Source organism: Esox lucius, chromosome 20 (assembly GCF_011004845.1).
Source record: "Esox lucius isolate fEsoLuc1 chromosome 20, fEsoLuc1.pri, whole genome shotgun sequence".
Taxonomy (NCBI): Eukaryota; Metazoa; Chordata; class Actinopteri; order Esociformes; family Esocidae; genus Esox; species Esox lucius.
This window is the reverse complement of record NC_047588.1, coordinates 40,705,028-40,728,534: the sequence shown is the minus strand read 5'-3', so window position 1 is coordinate 40,728,534 and position 23,507 is coordinate 40,705,028. Positions and strand designations below refer to the sequence as shown.

At 42.6% G+C, this 23,507-nt stretch overlaps 2 protein-coding genes across 5 annotated transcripts; both read left to right on the top strand.

Moving 5' to 3' along the window:
- Window positions 1–4,771: 4,771 nt before the first annotated feature.
- LOC105030353 (tubulin alpha chain-like) lies at window positions 4,772–8,202 on the top strand. Its single transcript, XM_010904182.5, has 4 exons — window positions 4,772–4,872; window positions 6,048–6,270; window positions 6,671–6,819; window positions 7,059–8,202. The coding sequence occupies exons 1-4, from the start codon at window positions 4,870–4,872 to the stop codon at window positions 8,034–8,036; spliced, it is 1,353 nt and encodes a 450-aa protein (XP_010902484.3). The 5' UTR covers window positions 4,772–4,869; the 3' UTR covers window positions 8,037–8,202.
- Window positions 8,203–9,149: 947 nt separating this feature from the next.
- dnajb2 (DnaJ heat shock protein family (Hsp40) member B2) lies at window positions 9,150–23,452 on the top strand. Of its 4 annotated transcripts, none has more exons than XM_010904180.3 (11): window positions 9,150–9,447; window positions 10,757–10,837; window positions 14,532–14,641; window positions 14,725–14,778; window positions 15,808–15,924; window positions 16,256–16,369; window positions 17,109–17,244; window positions 17,345–17,415; window positions 17,535–17,873; window positions 21,883–21,949; window positions 22,156–22,960. In XM_010904180.3, the coding sequence occupies exons 2-10, from the start codon at window positions 10,773–10,775 to the stop codon at window positions 21,909–21,911; spliced, it is 1,035 nt and encodes a 344-aa protein (XP_010902482.1). In that variant the 5' UTR covers window positions 9,150–9,447; window positions 10,757–10,772; the 3' UTR covers window positions 21,912–21,949; window positions 22,156–22,960. The 4 variants fall into 4 exon arrangements, with proteins under 4 accessions (XP_010902482.1, XP_019896848.1, XP_010902481.1 ...); XM_010904179.4 differs by lacking the exon at window positions 22,156–22,960 and adding an exon at window positions 22,967–23,452 and having other exon boundaries at window positions 9,151–9,447; XM_020041289.2 differs by lacking the exon at window positions 22,156–22,960 and having other exon boundaries at window positions 21,883–21,950.
- Window positions 23,453–23,507: the final 55 nt, after the last annotated feature.

Genomic DNA, 23,507 nt, shown 5'->3' with positions numbered 1-23,507 from the left:
GTCTTTCCACTTCATTGTGGCCTTCAGTGGTGTTGAGCTCATTGCTGTTCGCGTATGGCCCTGTAGGCACACTGGTTCTGAGCTTGGTTGCATTCCTAATTTAGGTTTGTAAATGTGACAGTGGTAATTTTACATGTGTTTGAAAGAGGAGAGCAATAACACAAGAAGGTCATCTGCGTCTTGTGAGCAACATTAAAGAAACACTTCCGGGTCACGAAAATCTGGAATTTTTCAAAATAAAAGAGACCGACGAATTACTTAAAAACTGAGATAAATTGAGTTTATTAATTGTTTGAGAACATGTACCTCTCAAAACATTGACAACAATTCAAATATGATCATATTTAAGAGTAATTTCGATAAAACGTGGGTGTTAGTGGGTGTTAAAACACGTTCCAAGGGTAAAATTCAGACATTGCCAATGACAGAATATGGAATACATATTGCCTCATAACTAATAAACTATTGAATATTCCACAGAGAAAGCAGTGTAGGAAATGTCCAGGAGAATGTGTAGAGTAAGACAAACCTGTCTAATCATGGGGAACAGTGTGCTACATCTAGCAACACAATATTTCCACACCCTCTTTTTCCACAATGCAACTCAATGGATATGAAATACATATTGGCCTATAAAAAAAAAACTATTCTACACGCCGCGGTGAATGTATTTTAGGAATTGTCAAGGAAGGTGGATAGAGTAATTATATGCAAAGATATCAAGGGGCACTCTGTATTTGCAATTGTTGCTGGTGTTTTACTCCGCCCACCCCATTGGCCACAATGCAACTCAATGGATATGAAATACATATTGGCCTATAAAAAAATATATATTCTACACGCCGCGGTGAATGTATTGTAGGAAATGTTCAGGAGACTCTATAGAATGATTATATGCAAAGAAATCAAGGGGCACTCTGTATTTGCAATTGTTGCTGGTGTTTTACTCCACCCATTCCATTGGCCACAATGCAACTCAATGGATATGAAATACATATTGGCCTATAAAAAAATATATATTCTACACGCCGCGGTGAATGTATTGTAGGAAATGTTCAGGAGACTCTATAGAATGATTATATGCAAAGAAATCAAGGGGCACTCTGTATTTGCAATTGTTGCTGGTGTTTTACTCCGCCCACCCCATTGGCCACAATGCAACTCAATGGATATGAAATACATATTGGCCTATAAAAAAAAATAATTACTCTATCCACCTTCCTTGACATTTCCTACAATACATTCACCACGGCGTGTAGAATTGTTTTTTTTTTATAGGCCAATATGTATTTCATATCCATTGAGTTGCATTGTGGAAAAAGAGGGTGTGGAAATATTGTGTTGCTAGATGTAGCACACTGTTCCCCATGATTAGACAGGTTTGTCTTACTCTACACATTCTTCTGGACATTTCCTACACTGCTTTCTCTGTGGAATATTCAATAGTTTATTAGTTATGAGGCAATATGTATTCCATATTCTGTCATTGGCATTGTCTGAATTTTACCCTTGGAACGTGTTTTAACACCCACTAAATCATTCTCAGCCTCCCCGGGAAAGTCTATGCCAGGGTTCTGGAGAGGAGAATACGGCCGATAGTAGAACCTCAGATTCAGGAGGAACAGTGTGGTTTTCGTCCGGGCCGTGGAACACTGGACCAGCTCTATACCCTCTACGGGGTTTTGGAGGGTTCATGGGAGTTTGCCCAACCAATCCACATGTGTTTTGTGGATTTGGAGAAGGCATTCGACTGTGTCCCTCGCGGCATCCTGTCGAGAGTGCTTCGGGAATATGGGGTCCTGGGTCCTTTGCTAAGGGCTGTCAGGTCCCTGTACGACCGAAGCAGGAGCTTGGTCCGCATTGCCGGCAGTAAGTCAGACTTGTTCCCAGTGCATGTTGGACTCCGGCAGGGCTGCCCTTTGTCACCGGTTCTGTTCATAATTTTTATGGACAGAATTTCTAGGCGCAGCCAGGGGCCAGAGGGTGTCAGGTTTGGGGACCACACGATTTCGTCTCTGCTCTTTGCGGATGATGTTGTCGTGTTGGCCTCTTCAAACCAGGACCTTCAGCATGCACTGGGACGGTTTGCAGCCGAGTGTGAAGGGGTGGGGATGAGAATCAGTACCTCCAAATCCGAGGCCATGGTCCTCAGTCGGAAAAGGGTGGCTTGCTCACTTCAGGTTAGTGGAGAGTGCCTGCCTCAAGTGGAGGAGTTTAAGTATCTAGGGGTCTTGTTCACGAGTGAGGGAAGGATGGAACGGGAGATTGACAGACGGATCGGTGCAGCCAATGGGGTGGGCGGAGTAAAACACCAGCAACAATTGCAAATACAGAGTGCCCCTTGATTTCTTTGCATATAATTACTCTATCCACCTTCCTTGACATTTCCTAAAATACATTCACCGCGGCGTGTAGAATTGTTTTTTTTTTATAGGCCAATATGTATTTCATATCCATTGAGTTGCATTGTGGCCAATGGAATGGGTGGAGTAAAACACCAGCAACAATTGCAAATACAGAGTGCCCCTTGATTTCTTTGCATATAATCATTCTATAGAGTCTCCTGAACATTTCCTACAATACATTCACCGCGGCGTGTAGAATAGTTTTTTTTTTATAGGCCAATATGTATTTCATATCCATTGAGTTACATTGTGGCCAATAGGATCTAGGATGGGTGGAGTAAAATGCCAGCAACAATTGCAAATACATAGTACCCCTTGATTTCTTTGCATATAATTATTCTATAGAGTCTCCTGAACATTTCCTAGAGTACATTTTTACAATATACACTAAGCAAAGTGTCAAAATAGATACATTTAATATTATTAAAATCGCGTTTTACCTCGGACTTCTATTTTGAAGGCAAAATCCGAAAACCGGAAGTCTTATTGTTGCTACGGAATCTCTAATGTTGCCAGCATGACGCTAATAAGAAGGTCTCTCACTCTCTCCACTATGTGTACTACAACACCTAGTAGAAGCAAGCCGCTCTGTCGTTAAAAGTGTTTTGTAGAGCCACGCTGTTTGTTAGTTAAATAAACACATCAGTAGCAAGAGGGTGTTTTGTAGCGTTACTGGTATGTATCCCATATTTTGAAATGGTTTGTGCCCCACCAATTTTTTTACATATAAAAACGCCACTGGATACGTTATAGTAAGCTTAAAAAATAACTATTTATAACTATGTCTGCTGGATTTACGAAGTATGCATCCGTGCATGATTTATGGGGTAATATAGGCTAAATCAAAACCCTTTGAGCAGTAAACGAACAGGGGCTATCGCAACGACGAAAACACCAGTGGTGGAGCTTAGCTTTCTCTTCCATGGGTGCGAACCTTAGCCGCGGGCCCCTCCCCTTCCTCACCCCTACTTGATTTCCCTAAAAGATAGGCAGATAATATAAATATTTACTACTATTCTCCCAAAAATGTAAGCACGTTTCACGTACCATGATGAGCAGAATCTTGTTATTAGGTTACAAAAAAACGTACCTGCAGTTACAAAACTGCTAGCTGCTTTTGGACTTGGATCATAACTAATCCCCTTTCGCGATGCTGCTCCTGTCATTGTAACGTCAGATAAATTTTATCTTGCTTCTGCTGCTCAACAACTTAACAAAAGACGTTTCTCAAAGGCACATATCATTATATTTATATAATGTATTGCTTTACTTCCCTCTGAGTGGCAGACATATCTATGTTCCATTTTTATGTTTTTTACTTAATTTTCCACTGTTCAGATCCTTGCAAACGAGCCGACAAAATCCGCCATTATACCCAGGATTGCCAGATTCACTGACAATATGGACCCAATCACCCGCGAAAATCCGCACACTGTCATTAAAAATACCCCAATTGTTCAGGAAACTGTCTTATCTGGCAACGCTGGCTACACTCCACGGTCACAGATTAGTCGATAATTCAATACATTATTCAATCATAAAATAAAGATGTTTATCACTTCAATGTCAACTAAATAGTATGTAGCAAATTAATCATAATATATGTTTTAATGCTTGCGGTAAACCTCCCCAGATAAACTTCTTGGGGGCCCCTGTGATTGGCTGCCATGGGTGCTGCGCAACAATTATTACTTTTAATTGCGGGCCAGCTGAACTAGGCTTGCCTGGTTACATTTCTGGGGTTTAAATAATTTGTAAATCACTTAACCAGGAAAGATAATATAGCAAAAACAGCCCCAAACACTCACAGAAACATCCGTGGTTTCATCTTGCTTGACAGCACCATCTTGCGCGAGTTTCATTTCTTGTTGCTAAAGTAATTTTTTTTCAACTATTCATAAAGTCAGAAAATGTCAGGTAGCGTAGCATTCAGTACAGAGCAGTCCCTCTGTACAAAACATCGAAATATATAAATCTCCGTTATATTTACAAGAAGGCCGGGACTTCACTTAAAACAGAAGCGTTTGTTATTTAGGGACGTTTTCTCAAATAGCGTAGTATACGTTTGTTTGGAATGGGTAGCTGAGTAAAATTCTTTTTTTGGTCAACTCTGGATTCAAACAACACAATGTGTGTAGAAAATGTTTCATTTTTCTAAACAGGTTTTCTTCAATATAGCGCTATAATAATGAGCGGTGTTTAGCAGATGTGGTGGTGTCAACCGACAAAAACCTTTTCAACATTCTTTAGCAAAATTTAAATGATTGACACGATCTCTCTGTAAGGAGGGACTTCTTTTTAAACAATACCAACAGTTTTTCCCGCCCACCAACCGTACTAGCTTCCTGCGGGGCTCTCCGGTTTCCCGGTGTATATAAACCCCACCTTTTCCTTCACCCGGCAGTTCTGCCTTCTCTTCTGAATCCTCAACGTCAGCCTGTGAAGGAAAAGAAAACCATACAAAATGGTGAGTGCGGTCTGCTGACGTAGATGATAAAACACTTTCTTTCACATTGTATCGGGACTGAATTGACATTATTTGATGATGCTTATGAAAACGGAATCATCTTTTGGTAGGGAAAGCGTCCGTTTTAAATAATGTATATTTTCTTATAGAAAGGACCATGTGATTCTGTGCATTTCCTCTTTTATAGTTCGATCATAGTTAAATATAGAGCTTATATGGAAACATTTATTTTATTAATAATTTAATATTTAAAAAAATATAATTTGGTTAGTCATCTATGGTCATAGGCCTACTCAAATGTGGGTCAGATTTTACGGGTTCAGCTGTCAGTGTACTAAAGGCATTGTTCTACTTGTTGACAACAAACTACAAGAAAACCTTCATATAAGCTTTAAATATGTTTCAAACATTTCTTTTATAATTTGGCAGCTTTCCTGTGAAAGAAACAGTGTGTGTATATAATATATTTTTTTAAAGGATGTATGATTGAGTACAAAAGAGAAAAGGGAGGAGCATTTTGGGATGGTAGCCATTTTCTCCGCAGCTGTTGGGGACAGAGAGCTATCTCACACTGTCACTGCAAAGGGTGCGCAGCTGGGCAGGACTGTGAGGGAGGAGAGAAATTTTAAAAAAAGAGGGGGGGGGGGGGTGGGGGGGCAGGAACAAGGCTGGGCTGATCCTCTTCTCTTAAAGATACAGGGTCCTAGAAAACGATCTATTGTCAAATGGTACATTGAGGATTGTTGAAGTGACTGCAGTAGGAATGCTCTCAAGATGGTGGACCTAGAGCAGTGTTTCTAAACCCTGTTCCTGGGCGCCCCCCTGGCCTGGAGGTTTTAGATCTCTCCCTGCTCTGTCACACCTGATTCAAATGATCAGCTCATTATCAAATCCTTCATGAGCAACATCAGGTATGTTAAGGCAGTGGGGTGTCCAGGAGCAGCGTTGAGAAACACTGACCTAGAGGAATCCAGTCCAAGATAGCCTTATCAAAGATTTCTCTTAACTGTCTTTTACATTATATTTTTTTTTATCTTAAATTACCATAGGGATCATTAAGTCATATTTAATATTTTTTTTATAAATTGATCAGTGCCACTTTACACCAGTGTACTTCAATGAATAGACCGCATATTTTGGTCTATAGTTGATCTCTTGTACCCTCTCTATTTCAGCGTGAGTGTATTTCAATGCATGTCGGCCAAGCCGGAGCCCAGATGGGCAATGCCTGCTGGGAGCTGTACTGCCTGGAGCACGGGATCCAGCCGGACGGACAGATGCCCAGTGACAAGACGCTTGGTGGTGGAGACGACTCCTTCAACACGTTCTTCAGTGAGACTGGAGCCGGAAAGCATGTCCCACGTGCCATCTTCGTGGATCTGGAGCCCACTGTCATCGGTAAAATTAGAAACCTAGGATAAATCTATTTGATCGTAGTTCGTAGTCATTAATTGAGTTTTTAACAATTGGATGGCCACTCTTCATAATGTATTCTTGGACATTCTCAGCTTCTCTGTCAAACTGTCAATTAAGAGGTGCTTGTATTTTTTTTGTATGTATCTCAAATGTCTAAGTATGTAACCTGAGTAGTTCTGTGAAAATGAATGGAAATAAAATGTTGGCTAATCCCAGCTCACACTAAAAGACCCTTGGAGAGTGAGGGTCCTGGCCTGAGATCAGCCATAATTGAAAGTGACCCTGGAACAATTTTGGCCTTCCTCAAGGCCTGATTGACAGATTTGTCATCTCATTAGTGCAGTGATACTTGACATTTTCTGACATTACCTTTGTCATTTAGATGAGGTCAGGACTGGTACGTATCGCCAGCTGTTCCACCCCGAGCAGCTGATCACTGGTAAAGAGGACGCTGCCAACAACTATGCCCGTGGTCACTACACCATCGGCAAGGAGATCATCGATCTGGTGCTGGACAGGACGCGCAAGCTGGTGATTTGTTTTTCACTCCTAGAAAGTGTGCATGGAACCTGATTCCACCATGTAGATATTTCAAAACATTATTTACGGAAGGGTGTGGTTTAAAAAGGAAAAGCTTTGTAAGGAAATAATATCTTCTAATTGCACAAGCGAAGTATGAATCTCCACTCAATTCTATGAAACAGGTTCTTTGTATTGTTGCTACTTCTCATCACTTCTAACAATGTTCTTGTACCATTTGGTCCGTTCAGGCTGACCAGTGCACTGGGCTCCAGGGATTCCTGATCTTCCACAGCTTCGGAGGAGGCACTGGATCTGGCTTCACCTCCCTGCTGATGGAACGCCTGTCAGTCGACTATGGAAAGAAGTCCAAGCTAGAGTTTGCCGTTTACCCAGCTCCCCAGGTGTCCACAGCTGTGGTGGAGCCGTACAACTCCATCCTGACCACCCACACCACCTTGGAGCACTCTGACTGTGCCTTCATGGTTGACAACGAGGCCATCTATGACATCTGTCGCAGGAACCTGGACATTGAGCGTCCCTCATACACCAACCTCAATCGTCTGATTGGACAGATTGTCTCCTCCATCACTGCCTCCCTGCGATTCGATGGAGCCCTGAATGTGGATCTGACAGAGTTCCAGACCAACTTGGTGCCCTACCCTCGTATCCACTTCCCTCTGGCCACCTATGCCCCAGTCATCTCTGCTGAGAAGGCCTATCACGAGCAGCTGTCAGTCGCTGACATCACAAACGCCTGCTTCGAGCCAGCCAATCAGATGGTGAAGTGTGACCCTCGTCACGGCAAATACATGGCCTGTTGTCTCCTGTACCGTGGCGATGTTGTTCCCAAAGATGTCAACTCTGCCATTGCTGCTATCAAGACCAAACGTACCATCCAGTTTGTGGACTGGTGTCCCACTGGGTTCAAGGTGGGAATCAACTACCAGCCTCCCACAGCAGTTCCTGGTGGAGACCTGGCTAAGGTCCAGAGGGCTGTGTGCATGCTGAGCAACACCACAGCTATCGCTGAGGCCTGGGCACGTCTGGACCACAAGTTTGACCTGATGTACGCCAAGAGGGCCTTTGTGCACTGGTATGTGGGTGAGGGTATGGAGGAGGGAGAATTCTCTGAGGCCAGAGAAGACATGGCAGCCCTGGAGAAGGATTATGAAGAGGTGGGCACCGACAGCGTGGGAGAAGAGGATGAGGAGGGCGAGGAATATTAAAGGTTTAAACGTTATGCTTGGCTTTGCCATCCAACATTCCATACTTGATGGTTGGAGGTCCACATGTAACATGTCAGAAATGCATTCCTCACAGCAGTGGTAACGCTCTCTGTTTCCGTCTGGTCATGTTGTCTCAGTATTCTCAATAAATGCGGCATGAACCAACTTCAACGTAATGCTGTGTCATTTCTAGTCTCACAGATGATGTACAACTGAGTTGGGCGCAAGTAGCCTGTTACAACTGAAGCTCTGATCAGACCGCAGCTTCCAAGGAGAATGTTCTGTGACAGGAGCTGCTAGTCTACAAGATACAAGTCAAACCAATGTATGCCAATCAAAGTTTTAGTTTGAGTCTACACTACGGTGCATTTTAGGATGTCTGGCCACTGGTTGTAATCTGGACACTGTAGAGATGAAACAGTTCACTGAACATTTTGTATAATGTGTTCTTGTCATTCAAACCACTCACTTTCAAATGTGGAATGTCATGGGTAACTGAGGTATGATAGTGATTCTACTTAAAGGTCATGCAAATTTAAACTACATATTATACATTTAGCCCAATGGGAGGTTTATTTTAATTCTAAAAAGCCCCACTCTTGGTATTTCAATGCTTAAGTGCTAATATTAATAAGTGCTTAAAATACTTGTATTTATATAAAATCTGTACATCCCTATTAAGGTGTTTATGAAAACTGTTTCTGAAGGGTCAAATCGTACTATACATTATTTAGCCACTAGATGACAGCAGGAACAACAACATGAGTAACCTTTTCAACAGGTTGTTAAAATGGTTCTGGGACAGTCATGCTTTCTATTGGCTTAATCATTAACAAAACAATATAGTTCGGCAGCCGTACATAAGTTTGTGGAGATAGGCTTATACGCATCCGTAAAACAAATTCAATATATCAAATAAAGGGATCGTGTTCAGTTACAATTGTGTAACAGTGTGTTCCCAGACTGAATGCCACTGTTTGGTAGTACATTTAAAAATGTGGATCATCAAAGTTGAAGTCTACATTTATCCCACTGCCCAGGGAAACAGGGCGGGGCAACAAACGTTCCAGAACAGTGGCATGTTCTAGACGTTCTATTTCTTTCCTCTGTGCGCTGTGCCTCAGCTGATTGTGACGTAGCCGTGGGGGATTTAGCCAAGAGAAGGGCGAGGGGTAGAGGCAGGGTGACTGCCGAATAACTGCACGGCTGGGCACGGATAATAAACACGAGCAACTCCCACCGTGGATTCAAATCGGAAAGGCCTTTGGGGATTCGGAATTATATTTTCCCGCTGACCGGTGGACCGCCTCTGTGCGCCAGTCACGAATTCGAGGAGCTCTTCATGATAATTATTTACCACTTCTGAGACGAGAAAGAGACACCGAAAACATTCTTTGGTACTGTTGAAAAGGTAGGCTACAGTGGCACAGGCCATCCATATTCACGATCCGTTTCTACGTAGGTCTATTTTTGCTTAGGGACTGCGCTAAATAACAATCCCTTCCACAGTTGTCCTTCTGTTTCAGTTGGGTCCAAAATCCATCATTTTGCATTCCAATGCCACTGTAGACCGTCGTCTAGCTTAAATCTTTACCATATTAGGCAATATTACGTTACAATGTAGCCCTTCTCAAGACTGAAACAACTGTAGTCTGAAACACTCCAGTTTTCAAGTGTCATTGCTATCTCACAACCTCCGGCTGCCGACGCATGTGTCTGGGTTGGTGGCAGCTGTCAGAAGGCTGGTCTCTGGAGATAGAGCTGGAAATAATAATAGTATGGGGTTTCTAGAGAACTCGAGACGCATGGCTAGCCTCAAGGGGGAATACCCGTGGACGTTGCCTAGTCATTAGGTTAACTTACATGCCACGAAGCCGGAGGTTTATTTTGCTTGCTAGATTGACATATTGATATTACGCTCCCGAATGGGAGAATTATATCATAAATATTTATTGTCATGGAAACCACCTGTAAGGCCTCCTTTGTAATTTCTATTCGTTTCGTAGAAAAAGGGCAGGGGTAATGTAACTCGGTAGATAAAAAATAGTCAGTTACACATTGTTTACAAGGACTTAATGAACACGTAAACAATAATAAGAATAATGAATAAGAATAATGGAACATTTAGCGTTATTACGGGGTAAGAAAGTTTTAGGAAGCAAATAAGGCATTTTCCAATTATTTTCAAAAATAAGTGTTTATTAGTTAATCTTTTAGGTGCTCTGGTCCGTGCCGAAATGTATTCTCTTGGATAATATTACCGCGATGCTCCATTCTGAATGGGAGAATTAATCAGAATATATAATTCATATTAATAGTCATTTGTCAAGAATCGTTGTCATTGAGGTCTTGTAGGCTATCTCTGCAAGACGCAATTTGTTATTTTAACAGCGTCTCATTTTTGCTTTAGGCCTGGTGAAGTGACTACATCATTCTTGACATAGACTGAGCTATGACAGTACATGATCTCAACACGCTAGTTCTAAATACGTTTTGAAGCCATTTGTTTACAAAGACTTAAATGACAACAACATACACTGCATGTTGGATTCTGAGATGACAAAATATAGTCGTAACAATTCAATAAATCATTAGTGATATTAGCTATTCATCGCCACAAAAGCCTTTAATTTAAAAGATCCATCCATACGTTTCTGTTGAGCTAGCCTATTGTAGAGTATTTGACTCTGAACGGGTTGTGTTGTTGCCAACATCTGCAGGAGGCGTAAAGAAGACATGGTGGATTATTATGAAATCCTGGGGGTGTCAAGAAATGCCTCTCAGGAGGACATAAAAAAATCGTAAGTAAAGGACCCCAGCACTTCACCCTGTTTTATTTTACAGTGTCCGGGCCTCATTCGGCCTTTATCACTGTAGTATTTCAGACTGCACAAAATGCAGTCCGTGCCAAGTCTATTAGTAACAAAGATGTACAACCTGGTCGGGCCAGTTTCCCCCCATAACAACCTGAATTCTGCAGGGCATGGATTCTGCTAGGGGTTTGGATACACTCCACAGGGGAGTTGGTCCATGCTAATGCCACGACATCACACAGATTGGACAATGAAACATTCACGCTGCGAAAAGCCCGTGATCCAATCATGTCACGTCCAATGACGCCGCTTCGTCTTGCCTATAGGAGTGAAACCCGATGTGGTTCTCAGTAGCCCGTCGGTGACAAGGATATGCGAGTGGTTCAGTGGTCTGCCAACCACTGTTGTATTGTGCTGTACTGTACTGTTTCTGGTCCGCATGTTTGCTTGCAAAACATTTGCAATTGCCCTTTGACCTTTCTAATCAAATAAGCTTTTTTTGCCAAGAGTTGACCCAGGAATGTTGTTATTTCTGAGAGACCGGCGCATCAAGCAGAGACGATCATACTCTAACTGTAGTTTAGGTCACTCGTTCTGCCCGTTCTGTCGTTCAATCGAACTGTGACTGAAAAACTCAATACCCATTGTCTAGCCTAATTATAGGACTGATCCATTTCTGCGAAAACGTTGGCGTATCTAATAAACCGATCATTGAGTTTATATTTTAATGGGAGCTTACAATTAAGCCAGCATACAGTGTTTACTGTCAGGAAAGTCTTGGCAACGTGGAATCATTGCCTTTACGTGGGACGCCAAACTTTTGAGATACAGAATCCGTCTGTATTTGAAATGCGTTACCCCGTGATATTTCAACTGTAGAATGTACTTGGCTCATCCCTTTAGAATGTGTCAAGCTCCCACTCAATCTGAAATCCTCTTGATTAGCCTACTCTGGTTCAAACGTATGTTTTAATATCACCATATAAGGTCACTCCTAAAAATGACTACTTCAAATCATGATGACAGGCAAATGTGTTGCATAATAAGTACCATAAGTACCGTCTCTTCAGAGTTGTAGTCTTTTAGAAAAAGGAAACATTTTGACACCTTGTACATTTAAAAATATATTCGCTGATGGGAACATCACTGAAAGACATCCAATGTTATCAACCAAGGACAACCACATCTACATACAAATGAACTTGTAGTGCGATCAGTAAAACTAAAAGGCTTTGTAAAATGAAAAGAAGTTACTAGCGTACAAATCCCTTTCCACCGCTCCTCTCGGCCAATTATGTGTAAAACAAATCTCACTAATCTAGAAATCTCTCAAACAAGACACCAACCACCTACGGGCCCCCCAGAGTGAAATAGCCCTTTAAGGGGGAGCATCTAAGTTTCAAAACATTGACAGCCTCCTACACTCCATCGTTGTACATTGGCTCACTGCTGGGGCAGCATGACTCATCCAAACTCAGTGCTCCGACTATAAAACAGACAAATAGCAGATAATGTTTTAAATCTCTGACACATTCATTCCAATTGGCACAATGGACACCTTTTGTGATGTTGGATTAATTCAAAGACTCATCCTACTAGCTAGTTCTTTATGTTATAGACCCCTGGCAAGTGATATTTTACAGCCCCCGTTTGATGAATCACTCATTCAGAGTTCCTTCAATAAACGGTATCTTTATACGGTGAGCTAATCACCATAAAAATGTATCCCTCCCCGATGTGGTTCCTACAGGAGCTATTGATAGCTCAGCCACAGACACTGATAGAGTTACTGGACAAACAGGCCTTGTAAACATTCATGTCAGGTGTCCCAAGTGACCCCGTGTTCTCCACACTACTAATTAACAACGTTTATAGGGTTCCATTTGGGGTGAGGCCTCCGTTTTCTGACTCAGTACTTTTTCTGTGAGGATTAATCATTTTAACTTGTATTAAATCATCAGATCCTCTTATGTACAGCCATTTACAAGAGCAGCTAGGTTAAGAACCTTGCTCCAGGGCACAGCAGCAGATTTTTCCTAACCTAGGAATATCAGGAATTGCAGCGATCAACATTTTGGTTACTTGGCCCCTCTCCAACCCCCTTGTCCATCTCTCCGGGAGAGGCATTGTGCTGCCAACAGTCTGCTCCGTCTTTTAGCTCAGTTTCTCTCCTACATTGGAGCTTGTGACGGTTCCATATAGATTTATTGTTTTTCTTGATAATACTGGACTGAGAAATCTTGGTTTTAAGGGGCAATAAGCAGGATGTCTGAAAAAAACATAGAATTTATTAAAAGTACCCTGCTTTTGCAGTCCTTGTCTCAGCTATTTGTAGTCTGCATCTGTTCAACAGTCTTCTACTGTATTTACGTTCCACTTCAAATGATAAAAATAGAATGAAAAGAAAGTGTCATTGCCTAATATGAGGACCATTCTATTCATAATATTTCTAAGTATTTAAATACAGCCCAGTTTCTAAAAAAGTTGAGATGCTGCATAACTGAAAAAAAAAGTGATGTGCAAATAATTTAACCCTATATTTAATTGAAAATAGTACTAAAACAACTATTCAAATGTTGAAATTGAGGAATTTTATTGTTTTTGGAAAAATACATGCCCATTTTGAATTTGATGCCAGCAACATATTTCAAAAAGGTTGTGCCAGGGGCATGTTTACCACTGTGTTCCATCACCGCTTCTTTTAACAAAACTCTGTAAGCATTTTGGAACTGAGGAGACCAGTTGCTGTAGTTTTAAAAGTGAAATGTATTCCCATTCTTGCTTGATATAGGATCTCAGCTGCTCATCAGTTCGGGGTCTCCTTTGTCGTATTTTTCCGTTTCATAATGCGTCAAATGTTTTCAATGGGTGACAGGTCTGGACTGCAGGCAGGCCAGTTTAGCACCTGGACTCTTACAATGGAGCCATGCTGTTGTAATACATGCAGAATGTGGTTTGGCATTGTGCTGCTGAAATAATCAAGGCCTTCCCTGAAAAAGACGTTGTCTGGATGGCAGCATATGTTGCTCCAAAACCTGTTTATATTGTTCAGTGTTAATGGTGCCTTCAGAGATGTGCAAATTACCCATGCCATGTGCACTAATGCACTCCTATACCATCACGGATGCTGGCTTTTGAACTGTGCGCCGATAACAAGCCGGATGGCCCCTCTCTTTAGCCTGGAGGATGTGGTGTCCAAGATTCCCCAAAATAATTTCAAATTTTGATTAATCAGACCACAGGACAATTTTCCACCTCACCTCAGTCCATCTTAAATGAGCCCATGCCCAGAGAAGGTGGCAGCGTTTCTGGATCTTGTTTATATGGTTTCTTCTTTGCATGGTTGCATGAGTTTTAATTTGCCCCAAACTGGGCATATCTTTTTCAAGAAACAATTAACATTTGATATGTTGTACAATTTTCTATTGACTATAGGGTTAAAATGATTTGCACATCATTGCATTCTGTTTTTCTTTACATTTTACACAGCGTCACAACTTTTTTTGTAAACTGGATTTTATAGGCCAATCCTATTGGCTACATTTGGACTTTCTAAAAACTGGGCCCACTGGAAAGAGTAGTTTTACAGTTTAAACCTTCCCACTAAAAACCAGATGAGGTAGACAAGATATTGCAGAAGGCACTGAATGGAATATTGAATTGAATGTGCTCCAATGTTAAGGTATAGAAAACAGGCTCTGCGATGGCACCCAGACAAGAACCCGGACAACAAGGAGGAGGCAGAGAAGAAGTTCAAGGAGCTAGCTGAAGCATATGAAGTTCTGTCAGACCGTAAGACACCTGTACTGTTGTCTTTCTTTGGCCCACTCTGCCTACTGTGGTTCATTTACAGGAAATCTCCCTCTGTCTTCCAGGCAGCAAGCGGGAGGCGTATGACACCTACGGCAAAGACAGACTGCCCAACACGGGTAGGGGAGTATTTCTCTTCTCAGAATGCCCAACACGGGTAGGGGAGTATTTCTCTTCTCAGAATGCCCAACACGGGTAGGGGAGTATTTCTCTTCTTAGAATGCCCAACACGGGTAGGGGAGTATTTATCTTCTCAGAATGCCCAACACGGGTAGGGGAGTATTTCTCTTCTCAGAATGCCCAACACGGGTAGGGGAGTATTTCTCTTCTCAGAATGCCCAACACGGGTAGGGGAGTATTTATCTTCTCAGAATGCCCAACACGGGTAGGGGAGTATTTATCTTCTCAGAATGCCCAACACAGGTAGGGGAGTATTTCTCTTCTCAGAATGCCCAACACGGGTAGGGGAGTATTTATCTTCTTAGAATGCCCAACACGGGTAGGGGAGTATTTATCTTCTCAGAATGCCCAACGCGGGTAGGGGAGTATTTATCTTCTCAGAATGCCCAACGCGGGTAGGGGAGTATTTCTCTTCTCAGAATGCCCAACACGAGTAGGGGAGTATTTCTCTTCTCAGAATGCCCAACACGGGTAGGGGAGTATTTCTCTTCTCAGAATGCCCAACACGGGTAGGGGAGTATTTCTCTTCTCAGAATGCCCAACACAGGTAGGGGAGTATTTATCTTCTCAGAATGCCCAACACGGGTAGGGGAGTATTTATCTTCTTAGAATGCCCAACACGGGTAGGGGAGTATTTATCTTCTCAGAATGCCCAACGCGGGTAGGGGAGTATTTATCTTCTCAGAATGCCCAACGCGGGTAGGGGAGTATTTATCTTCTCAGAATGCCCAACGCGGGTAGGGGAGTATTTATCTTCTCAGAATCATTATAATTCTCAGATTAAATGTGACCCAGAATTTCACTTGGTTTCACAGACCTACTAGTGGGTGTATTAAACTATATCTCAGCTCATTTCCATTGGATGGTCTCACATCTGAACCTGGATTTCACCTTTTTTTATTATTGGAGCTTGCATATTTATCAACTGTCATGACTTTTTCTCTCCCTAACTCCCTCCCTCTTATCAGGCTCTGGTGGCCATCCTTCTCCAGAGGATTTCCCAGGTTTCACATTCACATTTCGCAGTCCAGATGAAGTGTTTCGGGAATTCTTTGGGGGCCAGGATCCTTTTGCCAGTTTCTTCGGTGAGTCTACTAATGTCATGTTTCTATTTGACGATAAAGTTTCATACAGAGCTTCAGGCTAGTGTTTAAATAAAGATTCAATATTTTGATTTCCGGTTATGTCAAAGAAAACAACTTTTTAAGGGGGTTTACTCACAACGTAGACCAAAGTGGTCAAGCCGCCAAAGTTTCAGCCTCTGGTACACATACTGCTGCAGCCTGGGTTCAAATCCCACCCACTGATCTTTCAGCGAAAAACTGCATCCCCACTTTCCTGTCTAATAAAACAGAAATATGGTAATGATAGAACCACTATGCTTTTGATAGCACCGCTCTGTCTCTGTTCTGACAGATGACTTTGGTTTTGGTGGGGGGATGCGTGGAGGAATACACAGCGGCTTCCATGGACATCCTGGCACTTCGAGGCTCGGCCCCAGTCGGTTCTTCTCCTTCCCCTCAGCTGGAGGTATGTAATAACACAATATGACACGATGACATATGACACTACCCTCTATGTAGTGCACTGGATTCCACCAGACGAGTCAGATGTAGTGCACTGGATTCCACCAGAAGAGTCAGATGTAGTGCACTGGATTCCACCAGACGAGTCAGATGTAGTGCACTGGATTCCACCAGACGAGTCAGATGTAGTGCACTGGATTCCACCAGACGAGTCAGATGTAGTGCACTGGATTCCACCAGACGAGTCAGATGTAGTGCACTGGATTCCACCAGACGAGTCAGATGTAGTGCACTGGATTCCACCAGACGAGTCAGATGTAGTGCACTCGATTCCACCAGACCAGTCAAATGTAGGGCACTGGATTCCACCAGACCAGTCAGATGTAGTGCACTCGATTCCACCAGACCAGTCAGATGTAGTGCACTGGATTCCACCAGACCAGTCAGATGTAGTGCACTGGATTCCACCAGACCAGTCAGATGTAGTGCACTCGATTCCACCAGACCAGTCAGATGTAGTGCACTGGATTCCACCAGACCAGTCAGATGTAGTGCACTCGATTCCACCAGACCAGTCAGATGTAGTGCACTGGATTCCACCAGACCAGTCAGATGTAGTGCACTCCAATGTTTAGGTAGTAGGGCATCATTTGAGATGCCAGTGGACAATTGACACTGTGACATCGCCTCCGTTCATAGTCTTCAACGCTACTTGTCTTGTTCTCCTCCCCCCGTCCTCACAGTGCATGATTTCACCTCGTTCTCCTCCTCCATGGGAGGGATGGATGGGCTGGATAGCATGGGAGGAGGGATGGGGAATTTCAAGTCGGTTTCCACATCCAAGCGCATCATCAACGGGAAATGCACCACCACAAGGAAGTGAGCTCACATCCCTCTTTCCTTTACTCTTCATGGTCGTTGGCGAGTCTCCGTTTTGAATTTAAATGCTCCCCTATATGCGATGTATCTAATCCCACAGGATTAAAGAAAATGGTCAGGAGCGAACTGAGATTGAGGAAGACGGGGTCTTGAAGACGGTGCTTGTCAACGGTAATCCCTCAACTCTGCCTCCGTTCCGGCCCTCATCCAGTTCTACAGCAGACATTTCCTCTGGAGTGTTTTGAACCAGCTCTTGTCTCTGTTGCCCCTCCTCCCATTCCCCTCCCCAGGTGTGGAGGATGAGCTGGCCTTGGCTCTGGAGCTCAGCAAGAGAGAGCTCTCACTACCCAGTCAGCCGTCAAACTCACCCAGGCAACGCCTGGAGCCGCGGTCTGAGAGGACTGTACCCGTGGAGCCGCGGGGCCAGCTCCATCCCCACCGAATTAGCCCCGGCTCTGGTTCCATGGCCCAGCGCTCCTTCAGCTCAGCTCCGTACTTCCACTACCCCGATGTGCCAAGTGAGGAAGAGGAGGAGGAGGACGACGAAGACCTCCAGATGGCCCTGGCTTATAGCCTGTCCGAGATGGAGGCCCAGCAGCGAACGTCCACAGCGGCCGACGTCATCTCAGGTGCTGGGGGTGTGGTGCTGGTTGATGGGGGCAGGCCCCGGGGAGAGTGTGGGGGTGAGGTGGGGGTGGGCTTGGGCAGAGTGGTTCTAGACCTAGGGCCCAGCCAGCCAAGAGCACCAGGTGACAGGTCAGGGGGCACATCCCCACATAGCAGCCCCTCTCCGCCAGATCACGTGGAGCTACCGGAGGGGGTCCCAGGGTCCCCTGCTACACACCTCCTCAACCACCTCCAGCAGCAGGGAGGTGCGGGCGATCCGGCTGTTAAAACTGCTGTGAAAAAGAAGAAGTGCGGATGTGTGTTGTTCTGAGTGCATTGTGTGTGTGTGTGTGTGAGCGCATGTGTGGGGTGTGTATGTTTGTGGTCCTCAGGGCAGTGGAGTCCCCTGGCAGAACAGTGTTCTAAAGTTGTTCAAAACTTTTGAATTCTACTACAGTGTTCCGATGGTTGTGGTGATGATGATGCTGGCGATGACAATCATGTCACCAGTTTGACTGTGTAGCCTAGTCTACACTGTTCCCGATATGTGGCAAAATTTCAAGGCTGGAAATTAGAATTTACTAATATTGACTGTTGGTTAATACTTTATGTGCTAAATCTAACATCCTTGCTTGTACAGTTGTCGGGTCTTCATTTCATTACCTGGCCTGTTGCTCGACAACCCTTCTAAAATGCAGGACATTAAAAACCTGTTGTAGTTCATGGTTTTGCCTTACAGAAAACATGTTAACACCTTTAAAAAATATCTGTCAATTATAATCCATCCATAAAACAATTTCTCTTTGCTGCAATAATATTGTCTTGCTGTAGTAACCTGGCTGGAATTAAGACCTCACATCTTGTGGTAAATATCTCTTTTGGGTCGCTTTGACCACTATAGGCAGTGTTAGTGGGCTTATATCTTCTATAGCCACTCTCAGTCTAAATGACTTTAATAACTATCTGTCTGCTTGACTGGCTGACTTCAATACAGCCTGACTAACCGGCTGACTTCAATACAGTCTGTCTGACTGGCTTCAATACAGCTTGCCTGACTAACTGCCTGCCTGACTAACTGCCTGCCTAAATAACTGCCAACCTGACTGACTTGGTGATTGTTCTGCTGTGTTTTGGACATGTGCCAATGTAAACAAATATTTTTTTAAAGAAAAAAACAGATTTACAAAAAAGCTCTAATTCTATATGCGGCAAAAGTGAAAGAATTTGGAATGTTTTACGTCTTTCTATAATACTTATAGAAACTGCAGCTGACCAACCATAGCTCTTATGTAAGAACTTGGTTCCATAACAGCTCTTTGTCAGTGAGGACAATTCGTGCAATACTGCAGTAATCATAGATTTCACGTGTCGTTACAAAACTGATTTGAACGTTCCTTTTGGGTTTGATGACCAGAGTTCTACTCAAAAGTGCTTCCTCGGTGGGAGCGGATTGGAAAATGCATGAAAATGGTTTGAAAACACGTTAACACCTCTAAAGAAGGCAAATGATTAATAATAGCTAAACCTATCATCATAATTTTGATGTCATAAAATGTATTGAAGATGCTGTATCACATTAAGTAGCTAGTTAAGGGGCGTCCACCAGATTTTAGCCAGCTAACGTTAGCATCACCATCTAGGTTATTCTTTGCGAATTTGTTTGGTAATTACAACATTTCCATCTGTCAATAGTACATTTGATAACATGATGATGATGATTTTTCTACCACATATTAGCCTACCTTAGACATTTTGTGGTATTTCCAAATTAGCTCCTGTTAAAAGTCAACAGGCCCGTTCAATGGATGTTAGTGACCATGGCAACAACGCGAACGATCGCGTGACGGAAGTGCAAGATACGATTACTGTAGATCAAAGTACCGAACGTATTTAAAGAAAATGTTGGAATGCATTACTTAATTAATTTAATACATTACATATTAATACGCCACACACACATTAAAATATCGTATTCATAATTGTAATATTATTACAGAATCACCAAAGTGAATGTTTTTTGTGCCTTTTAGTGCGAATGTGGCGTGTGAATGTTGCATGATATGTTATTGTGTGCCATTGTAAAAGTGCCAATATGCAAACTATCATTATATCGATCGAAGATCCCACAACAACTTTTTCTCTGCCCTATTTGGGAATTAACGTTTACATTATAAATGTCACCTAAAGGGATATTTACAAGGGAAAACATCTTCCATAATGTAACAAGACCGGCGCAGAGATTCGTTTAGCTGTGAATGCTTACAACATCAGAAATAATGTATTTTTTCCCCATTAGTATTGAGCGTTTTAATATTTGTATGTTGTCAGATGTTTTAAGATGAGAAACGGCACCAGGGGTGCCCATGTTCTGATGCTAGTAAACTCACCCCCCTCGTGTGTTCGTGTGTGTCAGGCTTACATCACCAAACTGGTGCCGCTGGAAACAGCCCAAATACTTCCCTACTCCTGAGAGATCAGATAATTGTTGTAATTATTTCATTACATTAAGTAATTATGGCAAGGGGTGAACTGACCTTTTGGCATTTCTGGGAAATGCCAGTTGTGCCGGTCAGTTATAAGCCCAGCTAGCCTGTCTAACTTTAAATTTTGTTTAAAATATTTTTGTTCTTGCTAAAAATGGGGACCTGTTGTAATAAAACCGTCTGGTGTCCAGGTGTCAAGGAAATGAATGGGCCGGTGAGTTAGAAATACAAGGGATGATTTTTGGTTCGGCGTCCATGTGTTTTGTTTTATTTTTTATCTATATGGGATGGTGTTTTCAAGTGGAGCTCATTTGGAACATATGAAGAGTATATTAAGCCAAAAGCTTTATTTTAAAAAAAATCAGCAAATGTAGTTAGACTTTATAGAATGCTATTCAGACATCTAGAAGAGTGTTGTCTTAAGTGAACTGATGTCTGCTTTCTATAAGCTGTATGTGATTATGGACAGGAGACTGTTAGGTGCTTGGGAAGAGACTGTTAGGTGCTTGGGAAATAATATTTAAAAATGGCTTTGCTGTACCTCACTAACTGTTTTTAAAAAAAATATTTTGTCAACAACTGCAGGATACCAAATAAAAGTCATGCAGCCAACCAAAAGAACAGCTTGGATATTTGCACTCTTTTTGATAATTTTTATGGAAGATACACTATATTTCACAATACATGGAATTCTATTTAGCTACTCTAGCTACATTTGATGATCTGCATTTTAGGAGTCAAACTTAAGACCAGTTGAAAGGCAGAGAGGCTGTAGTTAAAACTAGACAAGGGAGGCTGTTGTTACACTGCTTCTTGTTCTGTCTTAAACCTTTACCACCAAAAAATCTCTGTCTTTGCATACAGTACATACATAGATTATGTATTTGCTCACCCACTGAGGTAAAACTTCAAGATCAACTGTCTGTGGCTGGTCATTCCATATTATTAATTTAGTTAGTCTATAACTAGGCTTCATCCTAGATCCCGCCTATACGCACCTATATATTAATCAACTATACAGCCATATATTAATGTTATGTTTTCCATGGTGACTAACCATATGTCGGGGGTTCAGTCACAACTTGTCCGTTTTTTTGGGGGTGGGCTGGTTTATGTTTAGATTTTTTTCAGCCATCTTCTCAGCAACTTGTTTTCTTGGGGCTCATCTGCTGTTGTTTTCATCTCTTCTGGGCCAGTAATTACAGAAACATATCATTTGTCTGGACAATAGTACTGACTCAGGATCAGCACTCCTACTGTGCGATTGCAGGCCCTGATGAATTGTCCATTTATAATTCTGTTGTTCTGTGCCGCATTCATTTTTTTTGTATTCAATTGAATGGTAACGGTGCTGTACTGAACGGACGGTTGAAAGAACGGAGAGGGCCTGGGGGTTGGGGACAGTCAGCATGGCAACTTGAAACGTGTTGTTCAGTACAAAACCGATGCGAAACATAGAAAACGTTCAATTGAACTGGCCGCACCTCTGCTCTCTCGTCTGTCTCACTCTGCTTACTTTCTGTGTCACTCTTCCTGCTTCCTGTTTCAGACTCAGACTTCCAGGCCTTCACGGGCTGATCTGATTGGCCGTTGCCCATCTGACCCCTGAGCCTGAGGTAAAGCTTAATCAAAACAGTCTCCTCTTCCACCCGCTTCTCCCACAGTCAATGTGACGTGACCCCTCCCCTCTAGAGCACCCCACCCACCCCACCCACCGCACCACCCTTTTGCTCAGTGGCTCCCAACGTTTTTCAGTAACTGTACCGCAAAATAAATGTTGCTTTGGCTGGAGTACACTTTAAGTACCACTTCTATTTTACAGTCAAATAACCATGTTGCAGGCCTGTAGGACAAGAACACGCCTGAAGATTAACACGTTTAGCACCTGTATTTTGACACCTACAATCTAAGATGTATATTAAAACCTGTAGATTAACACGTGTAGCACCCGTTTTTTGACACGTACAGACTAACATGTAGATGAACACCTGTAGATTAAAACATATAGCACCTTTATTTTGGCACCTGTAGTTTAACACATGTAGATTACAACTTGAATCAGGTCTAGATGGTAATGAGGGAGGACTAGAACGCAATGAGTTGTGTAAATGTGTCCCCTAAAGATACAGATGGTTGTGTCAGCAGACAGATTGCTGTAACCCATGATGTATTTAGCTGATATATAAAATACCTGTGGGTGATGTATAAATTAAACCAGGGGTGAGAAGCCCATGGAGTACCTAGTGTCTGCTGGTTTTGGGGTTTCCCTTTCAATGGGACCCAACTATGAACGAGACAACCCAGTGAGGTTAGTCAGTAACTGATTAGTGAAGGTAACTAATCACTTGAGAAAAAGGTGGGAGCTAAAACCCGCAGATACTCGGCCCTCTGTTGGAATGAGTTGGGCATTGGCGCGCTAAATAAAGTGGCAGGAATCAGCAATGCCTGGGTAGGGAAATGTGACGATTAAGTGTTCTGAGACTTCTGGTGAAATTATTTTAGCAACACACGGTATTACCCTGTGGGAATCTCAAGGGAATGCAGATCTAGGATAGATGTAGATGTTCACTAATATCCCAGCACCCTTTGCTGTTCCTCTAACCTGACCTCCATGTCCACTCTGCTCCCAACAGGTCAAATATCAAATCTCCCATGGTGCACCTTGTCTCTCAGCTCCGCCCACAGCGGCTTAATGTTCCAGCTGATCAACACTTTTCAAAGTTTTATTTGGAAAAAAGAAAAAGAAAAGCAAACTGATAAAATCTAATGTATGTACTGTGTATGTTTGAGTGTGTATATAGTTAAATAAGGACTGGATTCTTTGTCAAGTATTTTGAGTCACAAACAACTAATCCACATTAAATCATTTACATTTTAAAGTGTCTTAGAAAGCAATGTGTCCTGAATGAAAGCATTTTAATCCGTGACAAATATCTCTGTGGGAAAATATCTGGATTCTTCCTATATAATTGCTCATAAACATTTTTCATGTGGTTTGAAATGTCCAAAGCCAGCCAAAAATAAATGTATGTGTACATTCCATTTGGAATGAAGGGAATAACTGAGATATAGAGCTGGACATTGGTCGTTTAGGTGCGTTTGATTTGGCACCTGATTCCCTATACTAGAGTGCCCTGGTTTGGGCTTTTAGGTGTCATGTCAGATGCAGGCTGT

What these genes read in the sequence shown, in the direction of transcription:
- LOC105030353 (XM_010904182.5), top strand. An exon ending in TCTGGAGCCCACTGTCATCG is followed by an intron (nt 6,271 to 6,670) that starts GTAAAATTAGAA and finishes TTTGTCATTTAG; the next exon opens with ATGAGGTCAGGACTGGTACG. An exon ending in TGGACAGGACGCGCAAGCTG is followed by an intron (nt 6,820 to 7,058) that starts GTGATTTGTTTT and finishes TGGTCCGTTCAG; the next exon opens with GCTGACCAGTGCACTGGGCT.
- dnajb2 (XM_010904179.4), top strand. Translation starts at nt 10,773, where the DNA reads ATGGTGGATTATTATGAAATCCTGGGGGTGTCAAGAAATGCCTCTCAG. An exon ending in TCCTTTTGCCAGTTTCTTCG is followed by an intron (nt 15,925 to 16,255) that starts GTGAGTCTACTA and finishes CTGTTCTGACAG; the next exon opens with ATGACTTTGGTTTTGGTGGG. An exon ending in GAAGACGGTGCTTGTCAACG is followed by an intron (nt 17,416 to 17,534) that starts GTAATCCCTCAA and finishes TCCCCTCCCCAG; the next exon opens with GTGTGGAGGATGAGCTGGCC.